The sequence below is a fragment of the Meriones unguiculatus genome, chromosome 3, assembly GCF_030254825.1.
Source record: "Meriones unguiculatus strain TT.TT164.6M chromosome 3, Bangor_MerUng_6.1, whole genome shotgun sequence".
Taxonomy (NCBI): Eukaryota; Metazoa; Chordata; class Mammalia; order Rodentia; family Muridae; genus Meriones; species Meriones unguiculatus.
Genome location: NC_083351.1, coordinates 69,747,051 through 69,771,490, shown reverse-complemented (window position 1 = coordinate 69,771,490; position 24,440 = coordinate 69,747,051). Strand labels below are relative to the sequence as shown.

Here is a 24,440-nt window from a genome sequence, read left to right as displayed (position 1 = left end):
TATTTAAAAATCTTACAAACACACTGCTTTATAAGCTACTTTAAATTAAATATATAATTTTTAAAGGAATTTGAGTAGAGGTACACTGCGTAGGTGGACAATTCTTCCCCCCAGAACACATGGGATACTAAATAAAAATCTCAGTTCCAGGCATGAGATACCTCTCTATTAGTTACTGGTCAGAGAGGACCCACAGGCAATCTCACAACCAAAATGACATAGGCTATTGTTATTACTCTTGTTCGCTGAGCATAAGTAGATAGCTGCTGAAGACACAACATATTTTGAAAAACAGAGAAATCAACTGGAACTGACCTGAAAACATCCTCCCTGCTGACTAATTTTCAGTGTTAGAAGGCACATGGCAGGCCACTGGAGGAGAAAAGTCATCAATGGAATACCCAGCAGTGGATTCTACAAGCTACAATATCAGCCTGTTAGGCAAAACATGCCTACTGGTACGATAATATACTGTACAACCAATATCAGGGTGTAACCAACTGCTTTCTGATTGAATTTTGGCTTGCTCTATAAGACAAAAATCATGATTGATACTGAAAACTCGACCAAAAATCCATGACTGGAGAGGTCATAGGCATGAGAGGGTTACTTACTACTGGTGTTTTGTTAAATGCACATGTTGTCAAAGCACCTTTTAAATAGTATTTTATACCCATATATTAGTGGGGCTCACAATCTTGGTTTAAAAAGCTTCTTTTTGCAGTGAGCAGCAATCAATGCAGAATTATAACTGGTCAAAGTGCTGAAAATAAGTGACTTTTAAGTGCTTATTCCTAAATAAAACATTTGTAACAACCCCCTCAAGGCTCAGAGAACACAGAAGAGAGGACAAAAGACTAGAAGAGCTGGAGGATGGGAAGAACACTCTGAAATGCTGTATTCCAGACATGGCACAGCCATTGCACTCACACACTGACAACCGCTATAGTTTACCTACACAAGATTAAGCCAGTCAACATTCCATTGTGGATGGGAGAGGGGCTTACGAGGCTCCACTCCTAGCTGAGGAGTGGTTGGCAAGTGATTACTGATTGGGAGAGGAAGAATCATTTTTCTTTGGAGAAATGGACAACCACTGTCCATCTGTCCATCCCCAGGAGGATGGCCCCATGCCAACATGCACACAGGCGGCACTGATTTGATCTCTGTTGGACAGGCAGCACCAAGTCCAACAGCCTGAGCTTGATCCCTGGAACCCCCATAGTGAAAGGAGAAAACTGATTTTGTTCTCTGACCTACACACATGTGTTATGAGACATACATGCATGCATGCATACATGTACACACAAACAAATCAATGTAAATATTTTTTGTTGTTTTTCAAGACAAGGTTTCTCTGTGTTACCTTGGCTGTCCTAGACTTGCTTTGTAGACCAGGCTGGCCTTGAACTCTCAGAGATCATTATGCCTCTACCTCCCTGAGTGCTGGGATTACAGGTATGCACCACCACACCCAGCTAAATAAATAATTTTTTTAAATGATAACGAGGGATCCAAAGAAATGGGTCAATGGTTAAGAATATTTACTGCTCTTCCAGAGGAAGTTCCCAGTCCCCACATGATGGCTCTTAAAACCACCTGTAACTTCGGTTTCAGAGGATCTGATACCTTCTTCTGACATCTATGGGCACTTGCATACCTGTGGCATACATTCACAAATGCACACACATACACATAAATAAAAGAAAAAAAACTTTTTAAAAATCACATAAAAGTTGAAGGAGAAAGTACTGGAAGAAACTGGAAAGAATAGGAAGGGGATTTGGGCTAGATATGATTAAGAATGTATGCATGTGTGAAATCATCAAAGAGTAACTAAAAACTATTCTTTTCTCTATCAGGGGCTAGAGATGGCTTAGCAGTTGAGAGCTCTGACTCCTCTTCCAGAGGACCTTAGGTACAATTCTCAGCATCTACACAGTGGCTCACAACTATCTTCAACTCAGGTTCCAGAGGATCCAGTACCTTCTCCTGGCCTCTGCAAGCATCAGGATGTGTGGTACAAAGACACACAAACAAGAAAAACTCCTACAAACATAAAATATTTTAAATGTCAACTTAAAATTCCTTTATCTGTCACTAAGCCTGACAGACAATTAAAAAAAAAAAGTTCCTACCACACTCACTCACACTCGATGGGTTACTATGAGCTAGGCACTGTCTAGGTGCTGAAAAGAAGCAAAGACTAAGGCTCAAAACTTTAAAATGAGGAGGAAAACTTCTGCTTACCCATGGCGGAAGATGGCCAAGGCCACAGCTTTACAAATTGTAATATCATAAAGAATGTACATAATGAACACCCCTAGAGCTGCATAACCAGCATCCCAACTCTAGGACCCTCACTGAAAGATAAAAAATTCTCCAGGGTGAAAGGCATTTACACGGGGGGAGCTGACCTCATTTCAGTGGAGACCCAGCTCCTCTAGAATTAAAAAATGTAGCAACCGCAACTCACATCAACTCACATCTTGACTGTGTCTAGATTTCAACCATCTTTACAACCTCCTGGTTAGGAAAGGATCAATGAGTCTTACTAAAAGAGGTCCACACTTGCACAAAGTTTTGTTCTGTTTACTAGCCAACAAAAGTCCAGGCCTAACCCAAGGCCCGCAGCACTTTCCATCAGCCTTACCAGAAGTCCCCTGTGGACCTGCAGGAGCTTTGCTGAGGGCTGAGCCCTTATTCTTGATGTCATACGCATTCTGGTAAGTAGAGGGCAGCCTGCTCACCAGGTCAGAGCTTAAACCCAACCTCTCCAGTTTCTCCAGATTCTCAGAGTTGGTTAACTCGTGAGACCGCTTACAGCTAGTACCAAACTTGCATTCTCCCTGTAAGTAGTACTGGCAGATATGGAGCTTAATGCATTGCTTTTGGAAGGAGCAGGAGCCGAATGGTCCGTCGCCTTTGTTGTAATGCAGGCAGATCTGTTGACAACGAGAAGAAAGACGTCATCCCATGAACACTGTACACAGCACACCCCCTCAACGGCTATGCCATGGGGGAGAGGGCCTAATGGTCAGTGCATTATTCCACCATTCACATGGGCCATAGAGAACTTATCTCTCATTCAACACATGGGCACCAAAATATTCCCAAAGCTAAAATATACTCCAAACAAGAGCTCCCTTGGGAAGATCCACAGAACTTCAAAGAGGCCAGAGCAGTAGCAGCCACCTATCCACCCCAATCTGCTTACCCTTGACCCCACATATAGCCTCATCAAACCAAATACCCCTTACCAGTTCATTTCTCCAAATTTTCCTTTCAAAATTCAAAGTCAGAGAGGTTCTGAGGGCTAAGGCATCTCAGAATTGGCCAAACACCACCCCTTCATTTCTCAAGGGAATTAGCAGACTCCAAAGCTCAACAGCTAGTGCTAAAAAGATGGCTCAGCAGGTAAAGGCACTCACTGCTCAGGCCTGAAGACCTGATTCAAATACCAGAGCCCACATAATGGTGGGAGGAAAGAACAACTCCCTGGAGTTGTCCTCTGACCTCCATACTTTGGCACAAGCATACTCACATTCACCCTTGTACATATGTGTTCATGCCCAGCCCCACTCCTAATACGTTTAATAAATTTTATTAAAATGTCATCAGCTAGCCCCAGTCACACAGCTAGTCACTGTATCTGTTGTTTGCTCAATTGAGTTGTTGGCAAACCTGCAACTTTCTTCTGGTTTACTGATACAAGGTCTCCCATAGCCCAAACTGGCCTCAATCTACATAGCTAAAGAAAGGATGAGTCTTATTCCTCTGCCTCCACCATCCAAGTGTTGAAGTAACAAACACGCACCACAGTATATAACTATGAACTTGCACTTGAACTTCAATCAACTACTCCTTTTCTACACTCCAAATACTTCAATATGGAAACTGGCCCACCTACTTGATTCCTACACATTACATTCCACAAGCTTCAGGAGTGGAACCCAGTTTTCTTTCAATGCCTCCATTCCACAGATGGTCTACCCAAGGGAAAAAGCCAGATATCAATTCTGACAACTGCCTTGGACAAGCCACCTACCTTTTGAGGTTCCATCTTTGAATCTCTAAAATAGGTACAATGCTACCAATATCACAGGAAAACATGAAAATGTCAAACAAGGCTGACATATAAGAGGTGCCAGACTGCCCTCATCCTCAGCACCCCAAACACCTTTCCCCACATCTTGGAATGTGAACTGTCGGTGTCTTAAACACCACCCCAAAATCATCCCCTGACCTTTCAATCCCATCATTTGATTTGCCTCCCTTAATGGCAAAGCAGGGTCTTTATCACCTGATCACCGATGCCTAACCAACAATGAGTATTCCAGAAAGTTTAGATGAATTAAATCAATATGAATTTTCAAAAGGCAAATATAAAAATGTGCCAGTCATGATGCTATGCTACCATTTCTCAAATGAGTAACAATAATTGTCTAATATGGAAACATCTGCATTAAAATATGCCAATCTAGGGGCTGAAGAGATGGCTCAGAGGTTAAAAGCACTGGCGTTTTTCCAAAGGTCCTGAGTTCAATTCCCAACAACTAAAGTGGCTCATTACCATCTACAATGAGATCTGGTGCCCTCTTCTGGCCTGCAAGCAGAATACTGTATAAATAACTTTTTAAAAAAATCTCTTTAAAAAACAACAAAAAACAATCTAATCCATTCGCTCAAACTTGTAACATGTTTGAGCCAAAACATGTCAAAACATCCCATGTAACCTGCCCCATCCATGGAAAACACCCTGCTCAGATCTACTGGAGAAACTCAAGGCCCAGAGAAGCCCTACAGAGCCAGAGTCCTCTTTACACTGAGGCCTTGACTAGCAAAATACAACACAGCACTGATCCTAAAGCAGTCTGATCTGCTGAGTCACAGCATCCCTGAAGCAGCACCCAGGAACCTGGTAGAACTGTTCTTGACATCGTGCTACAATCAGTCTCCTACTCAACCCCTCCCTTGCCATGAGTATCATCCTTACCAGCTGCTGTCTAAAGGTTCTCTATACCTTCTCCTTCTCTTTACCCAATAAATCTTTTGTACTGCTCATCTTCTCCTACCAAATGACATAGAGATAATGCAATAAGCTTACATGATCTGAGACTTCATGTCAGCTAATGTACAAATTTTCCTGGGTACAAGAGAATAAACAGTATAGAGAATTGGGTGACTGTCAAGCAGCTCTGGAAGGCTTCACCACAGCCAAGAGCAATACTCAAACATGCAGTTCCAATTCCTGCTCTTCAGGGATAGGCCAGCTGGGGTTTCTCATTCTGCTTAGTTCTAAGTAAGTTCTAACTTGCTTCAGGTGCTGGTCAACTTCACTAAATCACTACAGAGGTGGTGCCAGCACAACTGATAAAGAAGGAAAAAATTCAAGAGGTGCCAAGGCTGCTTGCTCCAAGATCAGCAGAGCCGGATATTAAATTCAAGTCTCTTCTATGCAGTGGTTCTTAATCAAAACAGCGTTCTCAGCTCTCTTCAGCACTGAGTTATCTATCTTCCAATCATCTGGCTTCTCCACTATTGCTTGAAAAGAAGACCCCCAATTTCCAATATCCCTCTAGCACTCACTTCTGGTAAAAGCCATGGGTCATTCTGAAGCAAGAGTTGGCAAAGCTCACTATAGGTGAGGTGGTCAACACCATGAGTTCTCAGCACACTCAGGTTGTGATCAGTCTTCAAGTTGTGACCATTTCTACAGTTCTTCCTGCAAAGAAGCAAAGATGGTGTTATACGCTAATCTGATGTCCTCTAAAATCCCCTACTAGAATTCCAACTTCCAGATCCTTAGGATGTAAAACTTCTTTTGAAGATAGGGTCATGAGAGGTAATTAAAACGAGGTCATTAGAGTGGCCCCAATTCAACATGACTAATGTCCTTTAATAAAAAAGGAGATTAGGGAATAGATCCATATAGAGAGAAGATCTTGTAAAAACTCCAGGAAGATGGCCATTTGAAAGCCAAGGAAAGCAACCTCAAAAGAAACCAACTTGTCCAACACCTTATCTCAGAATTCCATCTTCCAAAATTGTGAGAAATAAATTTTTGTTGTTTAAGTCTCCCAATCTGCCAGGTATTGTAGCATACACCTATAATCCCAGCACTCAGAAGCTGAGGTAGGGGGATCATGAGTTCTAGACCTCTATGAAAGAAGGGAGGAAGGAAAGGGAAGAAGTGGAAGGGAGGGAGGGAAGAGAATGAGAGGAGAGAAGGGGAGTGAGAGCGAGGGAGGAAAGGAGGGAGGAAGAAGAAAGGTCAGAGCTACCCAATCTATGGTACTTTACAGAGCTAATGAAATCATACTTCATGGCACTTTTTCAAACACTTCCTGACCTTCCTTCTAAGCAGCAGAGAAAAAAACAGCTATGCATGAAAACATGTGCTGACTTAGTAAAAAGAGACGAGACTGAACAATGTCTAAGGCCCAGAACAACACTTCTCAGCAGGTATGTAATGAGAAGAGGAAGGCCACCATGCCGAAAGGTGCCACAGCACATTGGCCAGGCAGTAAGCACTTAAACATTCCAGAACAGCCTATGTAGAGACCCTGTCTCAACCCAACCCCAATGCCCCCCCAACAAAAAAATGAGCAGGGGGTACCGGAATGGCTCAGCAGTAAGAGCACTGTATGACACTTCTAGTAGAGGTCCTGCATTTAATTCCCAACACCCATACTGGGTGTCTCACTAACTCTCTTCTGGCGTTTGAAGGCACCTGTACTTAAGTGCAAAACTCCCTCCACTCTACCCCCATATAGACACATAATTTCAAACAATAAAATCAATGTTTTTAAAATGCTAAGCAGGGTGATTATGATTGTACGTATGTGTACACATGAACATACACTCCTGGGCTCCACCCTGTGGCAGCTCCCCCCTCCATACTCTCAGCCACAAGCATCTGGTGAGCACTTATCAACCAGGCACTGGTACTCCACCCTAAGAACTCGGGGACTGAGCTCCGCCACCTGAAAGCCAGGCGAATCACACCTGCTTGAGGCCAACACTGCCAGACCTCATCTATATCTGTAATAAACGTCTTGAAAGAATGACAAACTCCTGGTCCATCCCCAAATCCTTTCTCTGTCAGAGTTAGTTTCCCTCTTCCCCAGCAGATCAAGAACCATGAAGCCATCCTTGACTCCTCTCTCCCAACTAGTGAATGCAACAGAACTCAAATATGGAGTGCAAAGTTCGAGGTCCGCTGTTGGCAAGATTACAATAGCACAAAGGGAAAAGGGCACTGCAGAGTCTAGACTGGGGAAAGAACTGAGGAAATAACCAGGAGATGCCACTGGAAGGTCTAAAACAAACAAGCCAAATATTGAAAGGATTAGGAAAAAAGCTGACAAGATGAGAAGAGGGAAAATAAACTGGTGACTGTCAAAGCCAAATATACCAAATAAATGCAATAATGGCAACTAAAACTTATTGAGCACTTACTATGCAATAAGCATTGCCTCAATGTCTCATGAGTCAATTCATTCCATTTTCAATGAACCTGTGCAGTAAGTAATGTTATGGTTGAGGTAACTGAGACTTGGCCATAAAGTCACTTTCCCAAGATCACCAGCCTGCAAAGGGCAGAGCTGGGTTGAGGCAAGGCATCTAGCTCATGGGACCACACTCTTGATCAGGCACACTGCCTCCTGAACACAGGTCTGCAAGTCAGGGACTGTAGACTCCTTCTCGAGTTTGTTTCTCATAGAGCTACCCTTGTGATCAGAATGACAAGTAAAGTCACAAGAAAGAATTATTTAATTAATCACAATTATTTGCCATTTCCCATCAGAAAAGTATTTAGAAAATTACCTAGTATAAATCATGGGAAGAGATAAAGGTAAAGAATGAGGAAGAAAAACCTCAGTCATGTAGGCCAGTAAATATCAGATTTCCAGTATGAAATCTGAACCCAAATTTTGGGAATTAGCATAAGAATAGGTCTCCCTTCCATGATTATTTTGCCAATTAAGTACAGTATAAAGATTTGGCTGTGAGTTGGAGGCCAGCCTGGTCTACATAGCAAGTTTCAGGACAGCCAGGCCAACATATCAAGACTCTGTCTCAAATTCATTCATTCATTTATTCATTCACTCACGCACTCACCCACCCCTGTCATTGCATCATGCATCCAGCCACCACTTGCTATGGTACTCTTTCTCTGGGCTTGCTACTCCTCTTTTACCCCAGAGACTTCTCATTCTTGCATGGCAGATTTCTTAGGTTCTACCTTCTCTCTGGGGCCACATTCTTCTGTAGCTCTGTCTGATCTTCTTCTGTGACTGAAGCCACAGTTCTTACCACCTGGCAGCTTCCAACCCAGCATGTAAAGGCTCAGTTTTCCTTTTAAACACAGAACTCAAACCCTCTCCGCCTTCCAGTCCACAGTGGGAGCGGAAACAGGAGTCACCACCTTTCCTACAGCCTCTCTTCACAGGGTCACCCCTCCTTCAACTTCCCCAAACTTCTCACACACATATCCTTTGGGATTTCTAATCTGGATTATTTCTGAGTAAGTGAGTCCTAGAGATCACCTTTCCCAGACTATAGCCCTTAGGCAGGGTCGGGAGACAGTTTCTGGTAGATGGGAGATTTTTCACTTCTAGACCTGGCCCACACAAACTTCCCCACCAGACTCTACTGTCCATATTTTCCTTCAGCCCTAGAACGTAATGCTTAGAATTGCTTCAAAAGTGTTGAGGATGCAGCTGTATTTACCAGCCTGGATCCCTGAATGACTGTATGGGTAAAGGTTACTAACTCGAGATGACTATTAACCTGACATCATAAAAAAAAATGTCCACTGTGAGAAAAGAAGCAGCGAAGGAACAAAACTAATCCTCCTAAGATAACTAGCTTTGAAACAGGTGGTCTGAACATCCTCTGCTAACCCAGCACCCACACCATTACACAAAGCATCTTCCTAAAATGCAAACCTGACGGCTGTCATTCAACAGGGCTCATCCCCTTCAAGGTGAGGCCCAAATTCTTCAGTAGAAACTAATTTCACTAATCACCTACTACATGCAGGTGCAAGCGGAGCACCAGCCCAGACTAATAAGGACAGTAACCAGTGGGGTGTGAAGAGTTAAGAGGAAGCGCTCAAACGGTTATAATCTTCCAGCTCCTGCCCGAGAGACACTAAAAAGCAAACCAGGAAGGTCAATGCCACCAAATGACCCAAAGCCAGGGGAGGGGTGTGTAGAAAGGCAGACCTGGGGTTAGGGGAGAGCCGGAACCAGTTCCCTGCGTTTCTTGAAAATAAATGAGTGTCACTTCCAAAGCCTCCTTATGGCTGCGATTACAAGGTTTGCCGCCTGCCCCTCAAAGAGACCTCTCCACCTAGCTCTGCGGACCAGCTTCCCTCCCAGGAGCCGTATGCGTCCGTGCCATGTTCAGGTGTCCCTCCTGGTACCACGTTCTACCTGAGCCACTCCATCACCCAGCGCCTCGCGCTAAGTAGCTGATCAAAGAACGTTCTTTAGAGTGAAGGGACAGGCGAGGTTGTGGAACCGTCACCTAGCTGTCTGCCCCGAACGGGCGGGCCCGGGGGCCCGGGAGCGGAGGGCAGAGGCGGGGGCCGCCCGCCGCCGGCGTCCTCACCCGGTCCTCAGGAACTTGCAGGCGCCGTAGATGAGGAACTTGCAGAGATGCAGCTGCGCGCAGAGCCCGGTGCAGCCCGGCTTGGGGCCCTGGTGCGCGCGGCACAGCCGCAGCGACGACACGGCCAGCACCACGCGCTCCGAGGCCGCCGCCCGGCCCGCGCCCGCCCGCGAGGCCACCACGAAGCGCCCGCGGTCCCGCAGCAGCCGCTCCAGCGCGTCAGCGCCCAGGCTGCTCCGCAGGCGCCGCTGCAGCTCGGCCAGCTCCAGGGCACCCCCCGCCGCGCACAGCACCTGGGTCACCTCGGCCACCGCCACCGCGGCCTGGGCCATGGCCGTCGGAGCGCGGCTAGCGCGGAGGCGGGCGGCGGTCACGGGCCCTGCCGGACTCGCTTCTCCGGGCTGCGGCGGCTGGGAGGAAACGAAAGCGAAAGCGGGGCCCCGGCCGAGAAAACAGGAGTCGCGGGGCCTCGCCACGCCCCCGGGCCTCAGCTGACGAGCCGGCGCCCTCGCCTGAGGGCCCGCAGCTGCGGACCGCGCGGCTCGCGGCGGCCCGTGCGCGCGCACCCGGCGGCCCGGCGCTGCCTTCGAGGCGTCGCGCGGCCGGACACGCGGCTCGCGGCTGCTCACGCGGCCGGCCCCGGGGCCGAGGGCGAGGCGTCTGCGTCCTGCCAGGCGGCGCTCCGCGGGGCGAGACGCGCCGTCGGCCGGGCCCGGCGACGGCGAGGCTCGGGCGGCGACGTCGACCTCGAGGGGCCGAGGAAGTTTCCAGAAGGCGCCGGCCGGTTGGCTGGGGCTGAGGGGCGTGTCTGCCGCCGCCGGCCGCGGCCCGCTCCGGGCCCTCAGGGGTCGCCGCAGCGGCCGGGGCGGACCCACCACCCCCCAGCAAGCTCCGCTGCGAAGGGCGCGACCGGCTAAACGGTCCTCTAGCTCCTGTGGCGGACTCCGTATGCCCCACACGAGAGGGTAGGCGCGGGCTCGAAAGGGCCTGACCCCGCTCCCCTGACCCTTCTCAATAAAGGCTGGGCACGTAGCTCAAGACTTCACCGGAAAAGACTCCCCGGCCCCGCCGGTTAAACCTTACTGGGGTAAGTGAATGGGGACTACCTACTAAAATAGGAATGACTTTTGGCACCCCCAGTCCTTCCTCAGGGAATCGAGGCTTTAGTATATCGTGTTCTCAAGAGAAGACAGACTGAGAACATGGCTGTTATTCAGACTGTACGGCTTTTGCAGACAAGTTCAATTTGTATTTTGCCGAGAAGGACATCCATATGTTCGACTTTATGCAGAAATAGTCCTTGGGGCTGCAGAGGTGGCTCACGGGGTAAGAGCACTTGCTGCTCTTGTAGAGGACCCTGGCTCTACTCTCAGCACCCGCGGAGCAGCTTACAAACCTCACAACTGCCTGTAACTAGTTCCAGGGGGGGGATGCAACCCCCCGCTTCTGGACCCCTCGGACACCAGGCACACACGTAGCGAACAAACAGGCAAAACACCCATACACTTGTTTTTGTTTTGTTGTTGTTGTTTCTTTGGGTTTTTTTTGTTTTTGTTTTTTGTTTTTTTCTTTAAACCAGGTGTGAAGAGGGACGCCTTTAATCCCAGCGCTTGGCAGGTTGAAGCAGGCAATCTCTTGAGTTCTCGGCCAGCCTATATTTGAAAGTGTAAGCAGTCAGATGTTTTTGAATGAGCATAGAGGAAGCTCAACATTTTGGTTACAGCGGAGTGTAGGAGGAACTAGAAAAGTGGGAAAAGAAAAGCTGATGGCAGAAAATTGGGAGGTGAGTACTTATAAAATTAATTTAAAGTGATTGTAAAATTCTAAGTATAAAATACTACAAAAAATCAGAAACTGAGGGTATAGCCCTGGGTTCAATCCTCAGGAAGGCGGTGGTAGTATTACCACAAAAATGTAAGAAAAAAAAGAAAACGGAGTTAGATTAGACCAGTTGGCAAGCTCGGGGTCCCAGTGAGAGATCCTGCATCAATAACAACAACAGTAATAATAAGGTGGGAACTGGTGCGATGATTTACAGAGAAAAGTGCTTGCTGAACAAGCTTGCCAACCTAAAGTGGATGGAGAGACAAACTAAATCCCCAAAATTGTCCTCTGACCTCCACACATGTGCTTTGGCACACACATACATCATATATATATATATACATACATATACATACATCATATACATATATATATGATATATACTATATCCATTCAGTTTCTATATCCATTCAGCTTCTCCATTCAGTTATTGTACAAAATTGCTACTCAGTTCTTTATAATTTGTTTCTTTACTGATGCTCTCTATCTGGCTTTGTCAGGAACTGTTTCTTTTTTTTCTGTGTGTTTTGTCTGCACATATATCTGTGCACTATGTGTGTGCCTGGTGCCTAAGGAGGTTAGAAGAGGGCATTTGATTACCCAGTACTGGAGTACTGGAGTCATAACTGGTTATGATATATATATATATATATATACTAAACTAAAATAAGGTGGAAAGCACTGCTGCCCCCCACCCATACATGGACACCCCCCAAAGAGGCCATATCTCAGTGATAGACTATATAGAGCATGCAACACTAGGCTTAATCCCTAGCAGCCCCCCCCCAAGAAAGTAAATAATTATAAAGAATAGATTGTAACAAGGACAAATGAAAATGGATTGGGGGTAGGACGAAGGGCAATTTTTTTCTGGAACTTCTTTTTCTGGTTTTGAGCTTTTGATATTTTTATTTGGTTTAAACATTTAACTGTTTACTTACACTTTTGATACTGTTTTTGTGGTTTTTCAACACAGAGCTTTCTCTGTGTAGCCTTGGAGGTACTCAACTTGATTCAAAGACCAGGCTGGCCTCGAACTCATAGCAATCTGCCTACCTCTGCTTCCTTGAGTGCTGGGATTAAAGGTATGTTCCAGCATGCCTGGGTCATACCTTATTATTTTCAACTTGCATGTCAAACAAGTGCTCTTCCTTAAACATTCCCCTGTTTTAATATGATGACGGGCTAAAAAGGTGATGTCTGTAAAAAACGGTGGGTCCTTCCATAAAATGATGAAGCTGGTAAATACTTTTTTCAGAACTTTTTCAGAGCTCTGGGAGTTAACTTAAAAGCAGACAGCAGCTCCTCCAGAATTTAATTTAGAAGAGCACCCAAATCTTAATAAGAGCAGCAATCCTTTATAGCATTTTCTTTTACTCAAGCTCTATCTTATCCTCTGAAGCTCTTTGGTACCCTTAAAAAAAAAAAAAAAAAAAAAAAAGACAACTTGTATTCCTAGTTATCTACACCAAGGAACCAGACAGGAATGGACCTCTTTCAAAGGCTCATCCCAAGGATCACTGTGGAGGGACTCCTAAAGAGGCATGTCTTTATGTGGTCTCGTTGAAATAGTAAAGTCATAATAATGTTCTTATCCTCCTAAAAGAACACAGTTATCAAATATTTTACTATCATGGATGAAGCAACAAATAACAATGAGGAAAACAACAGACTAACTAAAAAGCTGAATAATTAAGGGCTTTGAAAAGTGCCACTGGTCTATAGAGTGAGTTCCAGGACAGCCAGGGCTACACAGAGGAAAAAATCCTGTCTCAAAAAACCAAAAAGAAAAAGAAAAGTGGCTGCATATTATAGGAACCCACAGAGGCACATATATGCATAGGACCACCCAGAGGAAACACAAAGTTGTGTCTGACACTCAGGTTCTGTGCAAAGCAGGAAGCAAAAGCTATACACACTTGCAAACTACCTGACTGTTAAAGGCATATACCAACATATTTATAGAGTTCCTTGACAAAGACTAAGATGTATACTGGTTCCTGCTGAGGCAATCTCCTTCTAGCATTAGCTGAGAGGTAAGCTAACCAAGTAGAGACTTTAGTCACACACAATGCAGATGTACACTTAACAAAATTAGATAAAATTGGAAAATTGCACACTTAACAAAATTAGACAAACACAGCAACTAGTTCATCAAGCAACAACCCCAGGAAAAGAAGAAAATATGACTTTGGAAGCTGTACATTATTTGAAATGTCCATCTTCAAGTAAATTGTGAGATGTATAAAGAAATAAAGTGTGACCCATACAAAAGAAGTAAAAGCTAGTAATACAAACAGTTCCTAGGGTTTGGAGAGATGGCTCAGCAGTTAAGAGCACTAGCTGCCCTTCCCAAGGACTCAGGTTTGATCCCCAGCAACCACATGGCAGCTCATAACCAGCTATGACTCCAGTACTGGGTAATCAAATGACCTCTTCTAGCCTCCTTAGGCACCAGGCACACACATAGTGCAGATATATGTGCAGACAAAACACATAAAAGAAACAGTTCCTGACAAAGCCCAGATAGAGAGCATCAGTAAAGAAACAAATTATAAAGAACTGAGTAGCAATTTTGTACAATAACTGAATGGAGAAGCGCATTGATATTTATCAGAAGATTTTTTTAAAGGATCAGAATATTTGAAGATAAGGTTATCTGGTTTGTGGAACAAAAATTTTAAAGAATGAAAAAAGTAAACAAACACCAGCAGTTGTACCAACATACACACAATGGACATCCTAAAAAGAAAAGGGAAGAAAAGCTATTTGAAGAAACGATGGCTAAAACTCTAAACTTGATGAAGGCCATTACATATTCAAATTCAGTGAACTCAGAGTAAGACAGACTCAAGAATACCCAGCTAATTATAATTAGACAATTGGAAGCTAAATAAAAACCTCCAAAATAGTAAAGGAGAGGCAACTAATTCACTTTGTGGAGGGAAGCCTCAACAGCTGATTTCTCATCAGAAACCATACATATTAGAAGGTAGTGTGATGGGATGTTCAGAGTGCCAAGAGAATTGGGGGGCGGGGCGTCAAGAATTCTATATTCAGAAAAACTATCTTTTAAACATGAAGTCAAATGTCAAGATATTAGATAAAAGCTGACTGAGTGGAGTCGGCTAGAGAGATTACTCAGTGGTTAAGAACACTGGCTGCTATTGCCAAGGACCCAGGTTCAATTCCCAGCACTCAAATGGCACAACTACCTGTAATTGGGGATCTGATGCCCACTTCTAGTGTCTAAAGATAATCCATGTCCATACACAAACACACACACACATATAAAATAATAAATTATCTGAAAAAAACTTAGTTGCTAGTATTAAACAAAATACTAAAGAGAGTCTTTGAGAGTCTTTTCTGAGAGAAAAGGCCACTCAACAATAACTCATTAAAGAAGAAGCACCAGTAAGGGTAACTATGAGGAAATAAAAAGCTTGTAACTTATTCCATCTGATTTTAGAGACAGTAGTCACAAACACTTCAAATTATAAATGCAGAGCTTGGAAGACGGTTCAGGGGTTAAGCTGCTTTTCCAGATGACCTGGGATTCATTTCCTAGCATGGTGGCCCACACCTGTTTGTAACTTCCAGGTGATCTGATGCCCTCTTCTAGCCTCTTCTAGTTTACAAATGATAAACATAACAATTTACAAACCATGTAAAGTGTTCTCTGGCCTTAAGGGAATGAAATTAGAAATTAACATCAGGCACAAATGTAGAGATTTCAGCAGATGTGGAAATTATACAGCACGTTCTTAGTAAGTTAAAGGGAAGCTCACAAAGGAAATTAGAAAACACTTTAAGACAGATACAGAAACAGCTGCAGAGACAGCTCAGATGTTAAGAGCACTTGCTGGGCTGCAGAGACACCTCAGATATTAAGGAGTACCTGCTGCTCTTCTAGAGGGATCCAGGCTCAATTCCGAACACCCATGTGGTGGCTCACAATTATCAGTAACTCCAGTTCCAAGGGATCCAATGTCTTCTGGCCTCTGGACACTTCATGACCATGGTGCACAGACATAAATGCAAGCAAAACACCCATGCATACAAAATAATATAAGTGAATACTTGAAAAAGAAAACTTGTAATGAAAGCACTATTTAGGGAAAATGAATAGCTGTCAGTGCCTACACTGAAAAGATCTCAGATCAATAACCTAATATCTTACTTTAGAAACTAGAAAGTAATATCCAAGACAGGAGGCAATACATAGTAGAGTAGAAGTACAATAGAAACTAGAAAAAGAAAGTGAATCATTAAAACCAACTTAGTGTTTTGACATTTTTAAACACATTACCAAATCTTTACCTAGAATGACAAAAAAAAAATACCGAAATTATTAATAACCAAGAATAGGAAGGGTCATATTGCTGAACTTAGAGACATAAGGATTATAAGATGTATTTCTCCTTTCTGTATTTAATGCTTTGACCTCTGATTCTGGATGGACTTAAACCTTTCCCTGGGCTAAAGCCTAAGCAAACTCACTAGTGGGTGTGCCTTTCACTTGCAAAGGACTGATCTGAGCCTATTCCTACAACCACCTCTTTCCATGTCATACCTCACCTTGGGTTCTCACACCCTAGGTAATTATTCCCTTTAATTGCTCCAGGTCCAGGTTTCAGACATTGAGAGAGTCAGCCCTTGTATTCCCCACAGGCTGATGGCAATTAGCCTATCCTAACTCACCCTTCATCACCTGTTCTTTCTCAAGGCTATCTCTCACAATAAAGGCTCTTGCCCATGCTTTCCCTGTTCTCTGCCTTCTGACTTATAGTGGTATTTATCTCTGTGTTCCAGAATGGCATGGTGTACTTATTTCTAGAGTTCTCTCAATATAAAATCTTCACTCACTACAGTTGTGTCTTGCCATGCTAAAAGTTACATTTATTATGTGTAAGGATGCACACGTCTTGACACGTGTAGAGGTCATAGGACATTTTTTTTCAAGACACAGTTTCTGTGTAGTTCTGGCTTTCATAGAACTCGCTTTGTAGATCAGGCTGGCCTTGAACTCAGAGATCCCTCTGCCTCTGCCTCCCCTGTGCTGGGATTAAAGCCATATGCCACTACTGCTGGCCAGAGGACAATTTATAAGAGTAAGTTCACTCCTTTCATTGTATGGGTCCCATGGATTAAACTCAGGTCCTAAAGCTTGGCAGCAAGCACTGTGACAAGATGAACCATCTTTGTCATCCATGAGTAGTCATTTAAAAGTTTCTGAAAGATCTGGGTTTTTTTAAAATAATTTTTTAATTTTTAAAATTGTATCGTTTCCCCCATCCCTTTCCTCCCTACAACCTGTCCCATAATCTCCCCTTGCTTTCTCTCAAATTGATGGGTTCTCATGTGTGTTTGTGTGTGTGTGTATTTTACAGGAGTACCAAAGCTGGGTCAAAGGGGATAATGTTTTTTATATATTCATATATTTGTAAATATATAAATTTATATATTCCCAAGTACATAAATACAACCTGCTCAGTCTATATAGTGTTAACTTGAATGTCTATGATTTCAGGGCTGACCACTTTGTATTGGATAACTAATGGTGGGGGGGTATTCTTTTCTGAGGAAGACCATTTCTCCTATTCACAGCATTTTCCTATTTGACTATAGTGATCACTCAAGGTTTTAAGATAGAACAAAAGACTTACTATAAAAAGTCAAAGTGGAAATGTCTAGCAGACACTGGGATCTTTGAGTCTAGCATTTATAGAAAAGATAATACTAGAATTTTGAAATACAGATAGCATTTGGATCCAAGGGGCTGAATGAGGTCATCCCAGAAAAAGAATATAAATTGAGAAGAAAAGGATTCCAAGAAGCTGTCACTTTAGTGGAGAAAGAAGAGACTGATTGATAGAGCCATGAAGGTTTAGGAGAAGCCAGTTGGATAAGAGGATAATGGAGAAAAGGGGTCATGAAAGCCAAATATTTTAATAAGGGATAATCAGCTACATTGAATGCTATCAAGAGCTTAAAGGAGGACAGAAATATCTATTGCTGTTCAACAACAATTACCCCAAAATGTTGTAGCTAACACCAGTGATTCTTTTTTTCTTCAGAGGTCTGAGTTGGCAGGGCTTGGCTGGTTCTTCTTGCCCTGGCACATTAAAAATCCTATGGCTAGCTGGGCAAAATGGTTAATGCCTGTAATCCCAGCACTCAGGGAGGCAGAGCCAGGCAGATCTCTGTGAGTTCCAGGCCAGCCTGGTCTACAAAGCAAGTCCAGGACAGTCACAGCTACATGAAGAAACCCTGTCTCAAACCGCCCTCTCCCCACCAAAAAAAAAAAAAAAAATCCTGTGGCTGAATTCAGCTGGAACCTTTGCTAGGGTTAGATGTTCCATAATTGTCCTTCCTCCTTCAGCATCTCACCTCACCACTTAGAACCCTAGCCTGAGCTGCTTTAGAGTTTGCTGGTGGCTGGCAAGAGAATAAGTCCCATGTGCATGTGTTTGTCAAGTTGTTTTTTTTTTTTTTTTTTTTTTTTTTTTTTTATAGCAGTTCTTGGCTCTGCCCTCAGTTATCCTTTGTAAGAAATAGCTCAAAGGGTTGGAGAGATGGCTTAACAGTTAAGAACAGTTCCTGTTCTTCCAGAGAACCAAAGCTTCATTCTCAGCCTATAACTGCCTGTAACTCCATATAGTGCATGCGTAACACACACACATTTAAAAATAGTAATAAGGACAGGGGCTCCACAAGGAGAACAACAGTACCAAAATATCTGGGCACAGGGGTCTTTTTGAGACTGATACTCCAACCAAGGACCATTCATGGAGATAACCTAAGACCCCTGCTCAGATGTAGCACATGGCAGCTCAGTAACCAAGTGAGTTCCCTAGTAATGGGAACAGGGACTGTGTCTGACATGAACTCTGTGGCTGGCTCTTTGACCACCTCAAGGAACAGCCTTGCGAGGCCACAGAGGAGGACAATGTAGCAGTCCTAATGAGACCTGCTAAACTAGGGTTAGATGGAAGGGGAAAAGGACCTCCCCTATCAGTGGACTTGGAGAGGGGCATGGGAGAAGAAAAGGGAGGGAGGGTAGTATTGGGAGGGAATGAGGGAGGAGGCTACAGCTGGGATACACAGTGAATAAACTATAATTAATATATAAAAAATAGTAATAAAAAATTAAATAATGGCTTATATTAGCAGCTTTCCATAGGACATTGAGAGTGGAGGTGACTGAATTACAGAACTATATCCATTTTTTTAGAGCTGGGTAAGAGGAATCAAGGGAGGTTCTCTTCTGGCAGAGCTAAGGAAATATACAACGTATTTTTGCAATGGTACCAAAGCTGGGTCAAGGGGATAATTTGCTCTTATGCCTGGCATGCAGCCCTGGTCAGCAGCCCAAGGCTTATTTTTCCCACCGTGGGATTTTCTCCACTGTCAATGTTCCCAAGATGAACAGTTTAGGTTTTATGTGTATTGAGTTATATTCCACTCCAACAGACAAAAGCTACACCTGTATACCAATGTACAGGCACCGTACATTGGCTAAGACCTGAAAAGAAGAGGTACACAGACAAGAGTAAAGTCCCCAACCCCTCCTGCTCTCTGGGTAAAGTAGCTTCAGAGAGTAAGGGCAGCCCTCTAAAGAGTTTTTATTCAAGCCTTAGAGGCAAGGGTCATAGATTGTCACAGACACAGGGTTAAAAGGACCCAAGTGGCAGTCAGGTAGAACAATAAGTATCTATTTTGTGCCCTGTGATTCATCGAGGGAACATTATTGACCATGGAGAAAACCCCACAGTGGGTAGAGTATGCCTTGGGCTGCTGACCAGGGCTTCATGCCAGGAATAAGAACAAATTATCCCCTTGACCCAGCTTTGGTACCATTGCAAAAATATGTTGTATATTTCCTTAGCTCTGCCAGAAGAGAACCTACCTTGGTTCCTCTTATCCACTCAAGCCTAACTGGCACATTATCCAATATTCAGTAAACAGTTAAGGAAGGAATAAAGGCAGTATGCCACTCATAATCTCACCACCCAGGTAAGGCCCAGAGAATTAATCCCTGGAGATTTTCCCTTGAACTATATGGGCTAGAGTCTCTTCCAAATTTCACTTGGTTAAAGGGAAAATAGTCATCATAAGAACCATAGACAGGCCAATGGCTCTGCAAAGAGCCCCATCCTTTAGTATTCACTATTACAGTCAGGAGAATCTATACTGATAATACTGGTAAGAAATGTTTTATATGGATTTATAAACAATACTAAGACTTGTCTGAAGGGCGTGTATGTAAAGGCTCTGTTGTTTATAAGTATCCTTATATCCTTATAAGAGGACATTTAGACACGGACATGAACAGGAAAGATGATGTGGAGACACAGAAATATGGCCATCTACAAACAAAGCAGAAAGGTCTGGAACCCAAAGCTCCAGTCCTACTGTGATGGTTGTTTTTTTTGTTTTTTTTTTTTTTATTGTGTTTTGTTGTTGTTGTTTTTTGTTTGTTTGTTTGGTTTTTTTTTTTGTCAATTTGATGGGATTCAGAATTACCATGGAAACAAACCTCTAGGCTTGTCATTGAGAGACTTTCTAGATTACATTAACTAACGATGGAAGACCCTCCCTAAAAGGGATCAGTACCATCCTATGGGCTAAGGTCCTAGACTGAATAAAAAGGAGAAAGCAAGCTATACAGTCCTTGGCTTCCACATGAAGATGTAGTGCGACCAGCTGCATCTATATTCTGCCAATGGTGACTTCCTGCCATGATTGACTGTAACTGCAAAAGTGTGCCAAAATTAAACTCTTCAGGTTGCTTTGTTAGATATCTTGTTGCAGCAACAAATAACTAATATACCTGCAGATACTTGATCTCATGCTTTTGACCTCTAAAACTATTGCAAAGAAATCTCTCTTGTTGAAACTATTACAATCCCCAGCCAAACTCATCCAAGCAGTGACACTCCCCACAACACACACCAAAAAAAAAAAATTTAATTAATTAATCACATTCTTATGTTAGCCTCCCATTGACAGAAACTGAAAAAGAGCCAGACTCTGGGGTGTCAAATCTTCCTCTTGTTTACAGAAGTGTACAAAACCATTTGTACCCTCCAACCCACATCTCCGGTGTTGCTATTCTGTACTAAATGGCTCAGATTTGGAAACTGCTGCACACTTTTGAAGGATGTACCTTGGAGTGACATCTCTATAATAACTGTTTTTCCAAGCCAGGCAGTGGTGGCACATGTCTTTAATCCCAGCGCTCAGGAGGCAGAAGCAGGCAGATCTTTGTGAGTTCAAGGCTGTCCTGGTCTACAAATTAAGTTCCATGACAGCCAGAGCTTCACAGAGAAACCCTGTCTCAAAAAACAAAACAACCACAACAACAAATACAAAAAAAACTGGCCTTTCCAAAAAGTTCATCATGGGGATTTTTTTTAAGAGTAATTTTTTTTAGGAGTAGGGATTTTAAGAGTAGTTTTTGTCTGGGTACCTGGGTTATTTTCTTTTCTTAAGCCTGTTGTTCTGTGCCCCTTTTTTTTTTGTTTTGTTTTGTTTTTTTGAGACAGGGTTTCTCTGTGTAATCTTGGATGCCCTGGAACTCACTCTACTGTAGAGCAGGCTGGCCTTGAACTCACAGAGAGACCTACCTGCCTCTGCCTCCCTGAGTGCTGGGATTAAAGGCATGTGCTACCAGTGCCCAGTCTCTGTTCTGTGCTTTTAAGGACTGGCATCCATGGTCTGTGAATGTCCAGTTTCCAGGGAGAATGCCGGGAAAGTACTAGTAGAGGTTCATAGAGCCAGAAGGGACAACCTACTGTTTACATTCCATGCGGCCACACTGTACTGGAAGCTAAAGTTCCTGTGCACTTTGCTAACTCCTTCCTTCTTTAGCCCTCTCCCCCTTTTAAACTATTAATTCCAGGCCCCTCTTTTTTTTTTTAAACTAATAAACCCAGGATGCCTTTGGCATCCTTTTTCAATATTGTAAATAGTTCTTCTGTAACTATTCAATTTGAAAGCACCAAGTGCATCTTCAAGGAACCCACACAGATACTAGGCTGAAGAGAAATACCAGTAGAGAGGTCCTGAAATGGAAGCAAGACCAGAGAATGGAATATTTCTAAAAATGGTTTATTTTCCCTTGGCCTGTGAGGAATCATCATATTGAATGGAGAAATTAAAGTTTAATTTTTTTCAGTGCCTAAACCTTTAGTTTAACACTTGTTGGTATGCTTAGCTTTGTGTGTGATGTGGGAAAAGCTTAAGTGATGAACAAAAGGGCAGTATGGCCTTTCTCACCTCATTACTCTGCTGTGGTGAAACCAATTCCAGGACAGGGCAGTGACATCATAAGGATCTAGGTGACAATCTGCTGTAAGAATGTGTAAGTGACTACCACCCAGAGGTAACCAGCCACTGTAAACAAGTGGTATACTTCAATCCAGGAATTGAGGCAACGGAAAATACCTGCCAAAGGTTAGGTCATCTCAGGAGAGGATGTAAAACATCTGTACCCCAGATAAACCATAGCCCAATGAGCTGTTAGGGGAAGTTGATTCCATAGTGGTATTACCATGTGTATATGTGAGATTAAGAAGTATGTCACTAGAAATCAAGCGGAGGCCCACAAACAACATATAACTTAGCCAAGGCCAGCTAGAAAGTAATAGAGCTAGTGTCTAGTGCTCTGGCCTTAATCTGTGCTCCTAGCCTTGGAGTCTACAGTTAGGGTAAAGAATCTCACAAGGCCATACAAGTCCTGCTTGCTTTTCACCTGACCCATGTTCAAAGGCTCAAGACCTTGGTAGATTTGAGGTAATTCAGAGTACCTCATAAGAGCAGAGTTTCTGGCCTCAGACTCTAAAAGGATATGAAGGAATTTGGCCAGCCACATGCTGACTTCTTTTCTTGATAGATGCTGGTGTGCATCAGTCACTCGGGCTGTGCAGAACAAAAAGGCTGAGGCTGGACTGATGCAGAAGAGTTAACAGTAAAATTTATATTATTTGCAATTGGCTAGGAAAACATATAGGTCAACAGGTGTGGTGGCACACACCTGAAATCCCAGCACTCGTGGAGGCAGAGGCAGGCAGATTGCTGTAAGTTCAAGGCCAGCCTGGTCTACAAAGTAAGTCTAGGACAGCCAAAGCTACACACAGAAACCGTGTCTCAAAAAACAAACTGGAGGTCTTACAAAGTTAAGTGTGCCACTGGATTCTAGAGGAATGTATTGTGCAACAGGTGGTATACTACAAAGTGTGCAAGGAACAACAGTAGGGAACTTCTAGAATAAAAGTCAGTTAAACACTGATTTTTACTATTATAAAATCATTTGCCCAGGTGAAATCTGCTTTTAAAACCACCACCACTAAAAAAAAAAACAAAAAACAAAAATACAAAAAAAACCAACTTTGGAATTTAGATATATTACTATTTATAGAAAAAAAATTAGTGGGAGTAGTGACACACACCTGTAATCCCAGCACTCAGGGAGACAGACGCAGGCAGGTGCCTATGAGTTCAAGGCCAGCCTGGTCTACAAAGTGAGTCCAGGATAGCCAAGGCTACACAGAGAAATCTGGCTGGGCGATGGTGGAAGCAGAAGTAGATGGATCTCTGTGAGTTCCAGGACAGCCAGTGTTACACAGAGAAGCTGTCTCAAAATACCAAAATGAAAAAAAAAAAATAATTCAAATTCCAGCATAAAATGAGCTTGAAGTTAAACATTTCAGAATTAGCACTTTTTTAAAAAGTGTAAAGATGGGGCCAGAGAGATGTCTCCGTACTTAAGTATACTTTTGTTTTTCAATGCAGGGTTTCTCTCTGTAGTCTTGGCTGTCCTGGACTCACTTTGTAAACCAGGCTGACCTCAAACTTACGAAGATCCGCTCACCTCTCCGCTCACATCTTTGTAAGTGCTGGGATTACAGGCATGTGCCATCATGCCTGGCTTAAATCTTTTTTTAAAAAATCATGTAAAAGAGAGCTTGGAGGCAGATTGGACATGGACAATGGAAGCTCAGACGTTAGAGAAGACAAGCCTCTGGAATGTGGAGCCCCAGCATTAAGACAGCCCTTTGGTTTGTTTTTTCTTCACTGTGTGGAATGACCTACTTCTGGAGCTGAGAACAAAAAATGATCGAGGAGCAGGCTTCCATGTAGGAGAGATTCTCATGTTAGCCAACAGGGCATGGGCTGTCTAGTGGAGAGATGCATCAGGCAACGCCTCTGTTCATCCTCAAATTCTCAACTTCAGAAAACACTGGGTTCCTGTGAACAACAGTGCCACTCATCCATTATGTGTTTCTAGCCTTCCTTCTGTACCACAGGTGAGATTAATCCTGAGAGAACCAGTGTCCACAGTGTGCAGAGGACACACTATGAAATGAGGTTTTAAAAAAAAAATTTTTTTTAATTCTACACAGAAATTTTTGGAAGACAAACTGTTATTACATCACAGATCATTTAATTCCTCTTTCATAATTCAAAACAATAAAAACAACTCAGAAGCAAAGCTTTTAAAGTTGGACAGACTTTTGGTTAAAATCTTAAGTCCTGTGTGCGTGTGAGCATGTGTAGGAGTTAACATTAGGGGTGTTCCTGGATCACTCTCCACCTTATATGTTGAGTCAAAGTCTCTTGCTGAAACTGGAACTCACTGATTCAGCAAGTATAGCTGGACAGCCTGCCCCAGGGATCCAGTCTCTATATCCCAAGTTGTGATATTACAGATGTATCATCACATCTTTTTGGCTCAGAAAGATCTTTCTCTTCTCACTGAGTCTTCACCCCAGTCCTGGGTTCTACTTAATAGTAGGTGAACTTGGACAAGATATTTACTTTCTCTGTACCTTGATTTCACCTGCACAGGGGATAAGGTAGTTCCTACCTCACTAGGATACTGAGAGGAAAAAATAAAAATATTCTCTGTACATAGTGAGTACTCATGATGAATAAAGACTTGTAATCCAAATCCTGTATCAAAGCATCTGGTTCTTCTAAATCTGAAG

At 43.3% G+C, this 24,440-nt stretch overlaps 1 protein-coding gene and 1 long non-coding RNA gene across 2 annotated transcripts in view; one reads left to right on the top strand and one right to left on the bottom strand.

Annotated features, from left to right (window-relative positions):
* Parp12 (poly(ADP-ribose) polymerase family member 12) overlaps window positions 1-10,159 on the bottom strand; it is a 37,695-nt gene extending 27,536 nt beyond the window's left edge. The window contains exons 1-3 of the mRNA XM_021632158.2: window positions 9,622-10,159; window positions 5,590-5,725; window positions 2,654-2,945 (exon numbers count right to left, since the gene is read on the bottom strand). Coding sequence (XP_021487833.1) covers window positions 2,654-2,945; window positions 5,590-5,725; window positions 9,622-9,953 — 760 coding nt within the window. The 5' untranslated portion in view covers window positions 9,954-10,159. The remainder of the gene's footprint in view (window positions 1-2,653; window positions 2,946-5,589; window positions 5,726-9,621) is intronic.
* A 564-nt stretch (window positions 10,160-10,723) lies between these two features.
* Window positions 10,724-24,403, top strand: LOC132653086 (uncharacterized). The gene is made up of 2 exons (XR_009590743.1): window positions 10,724-11,404; window positions 23,245-24,403. It is a non-coding gene; the product is annotated as an uncharacterized LOC132653086 (long non-coding RNA).
* Window positions 24,404-24,440: the final 37 nt, after the last annotated feature.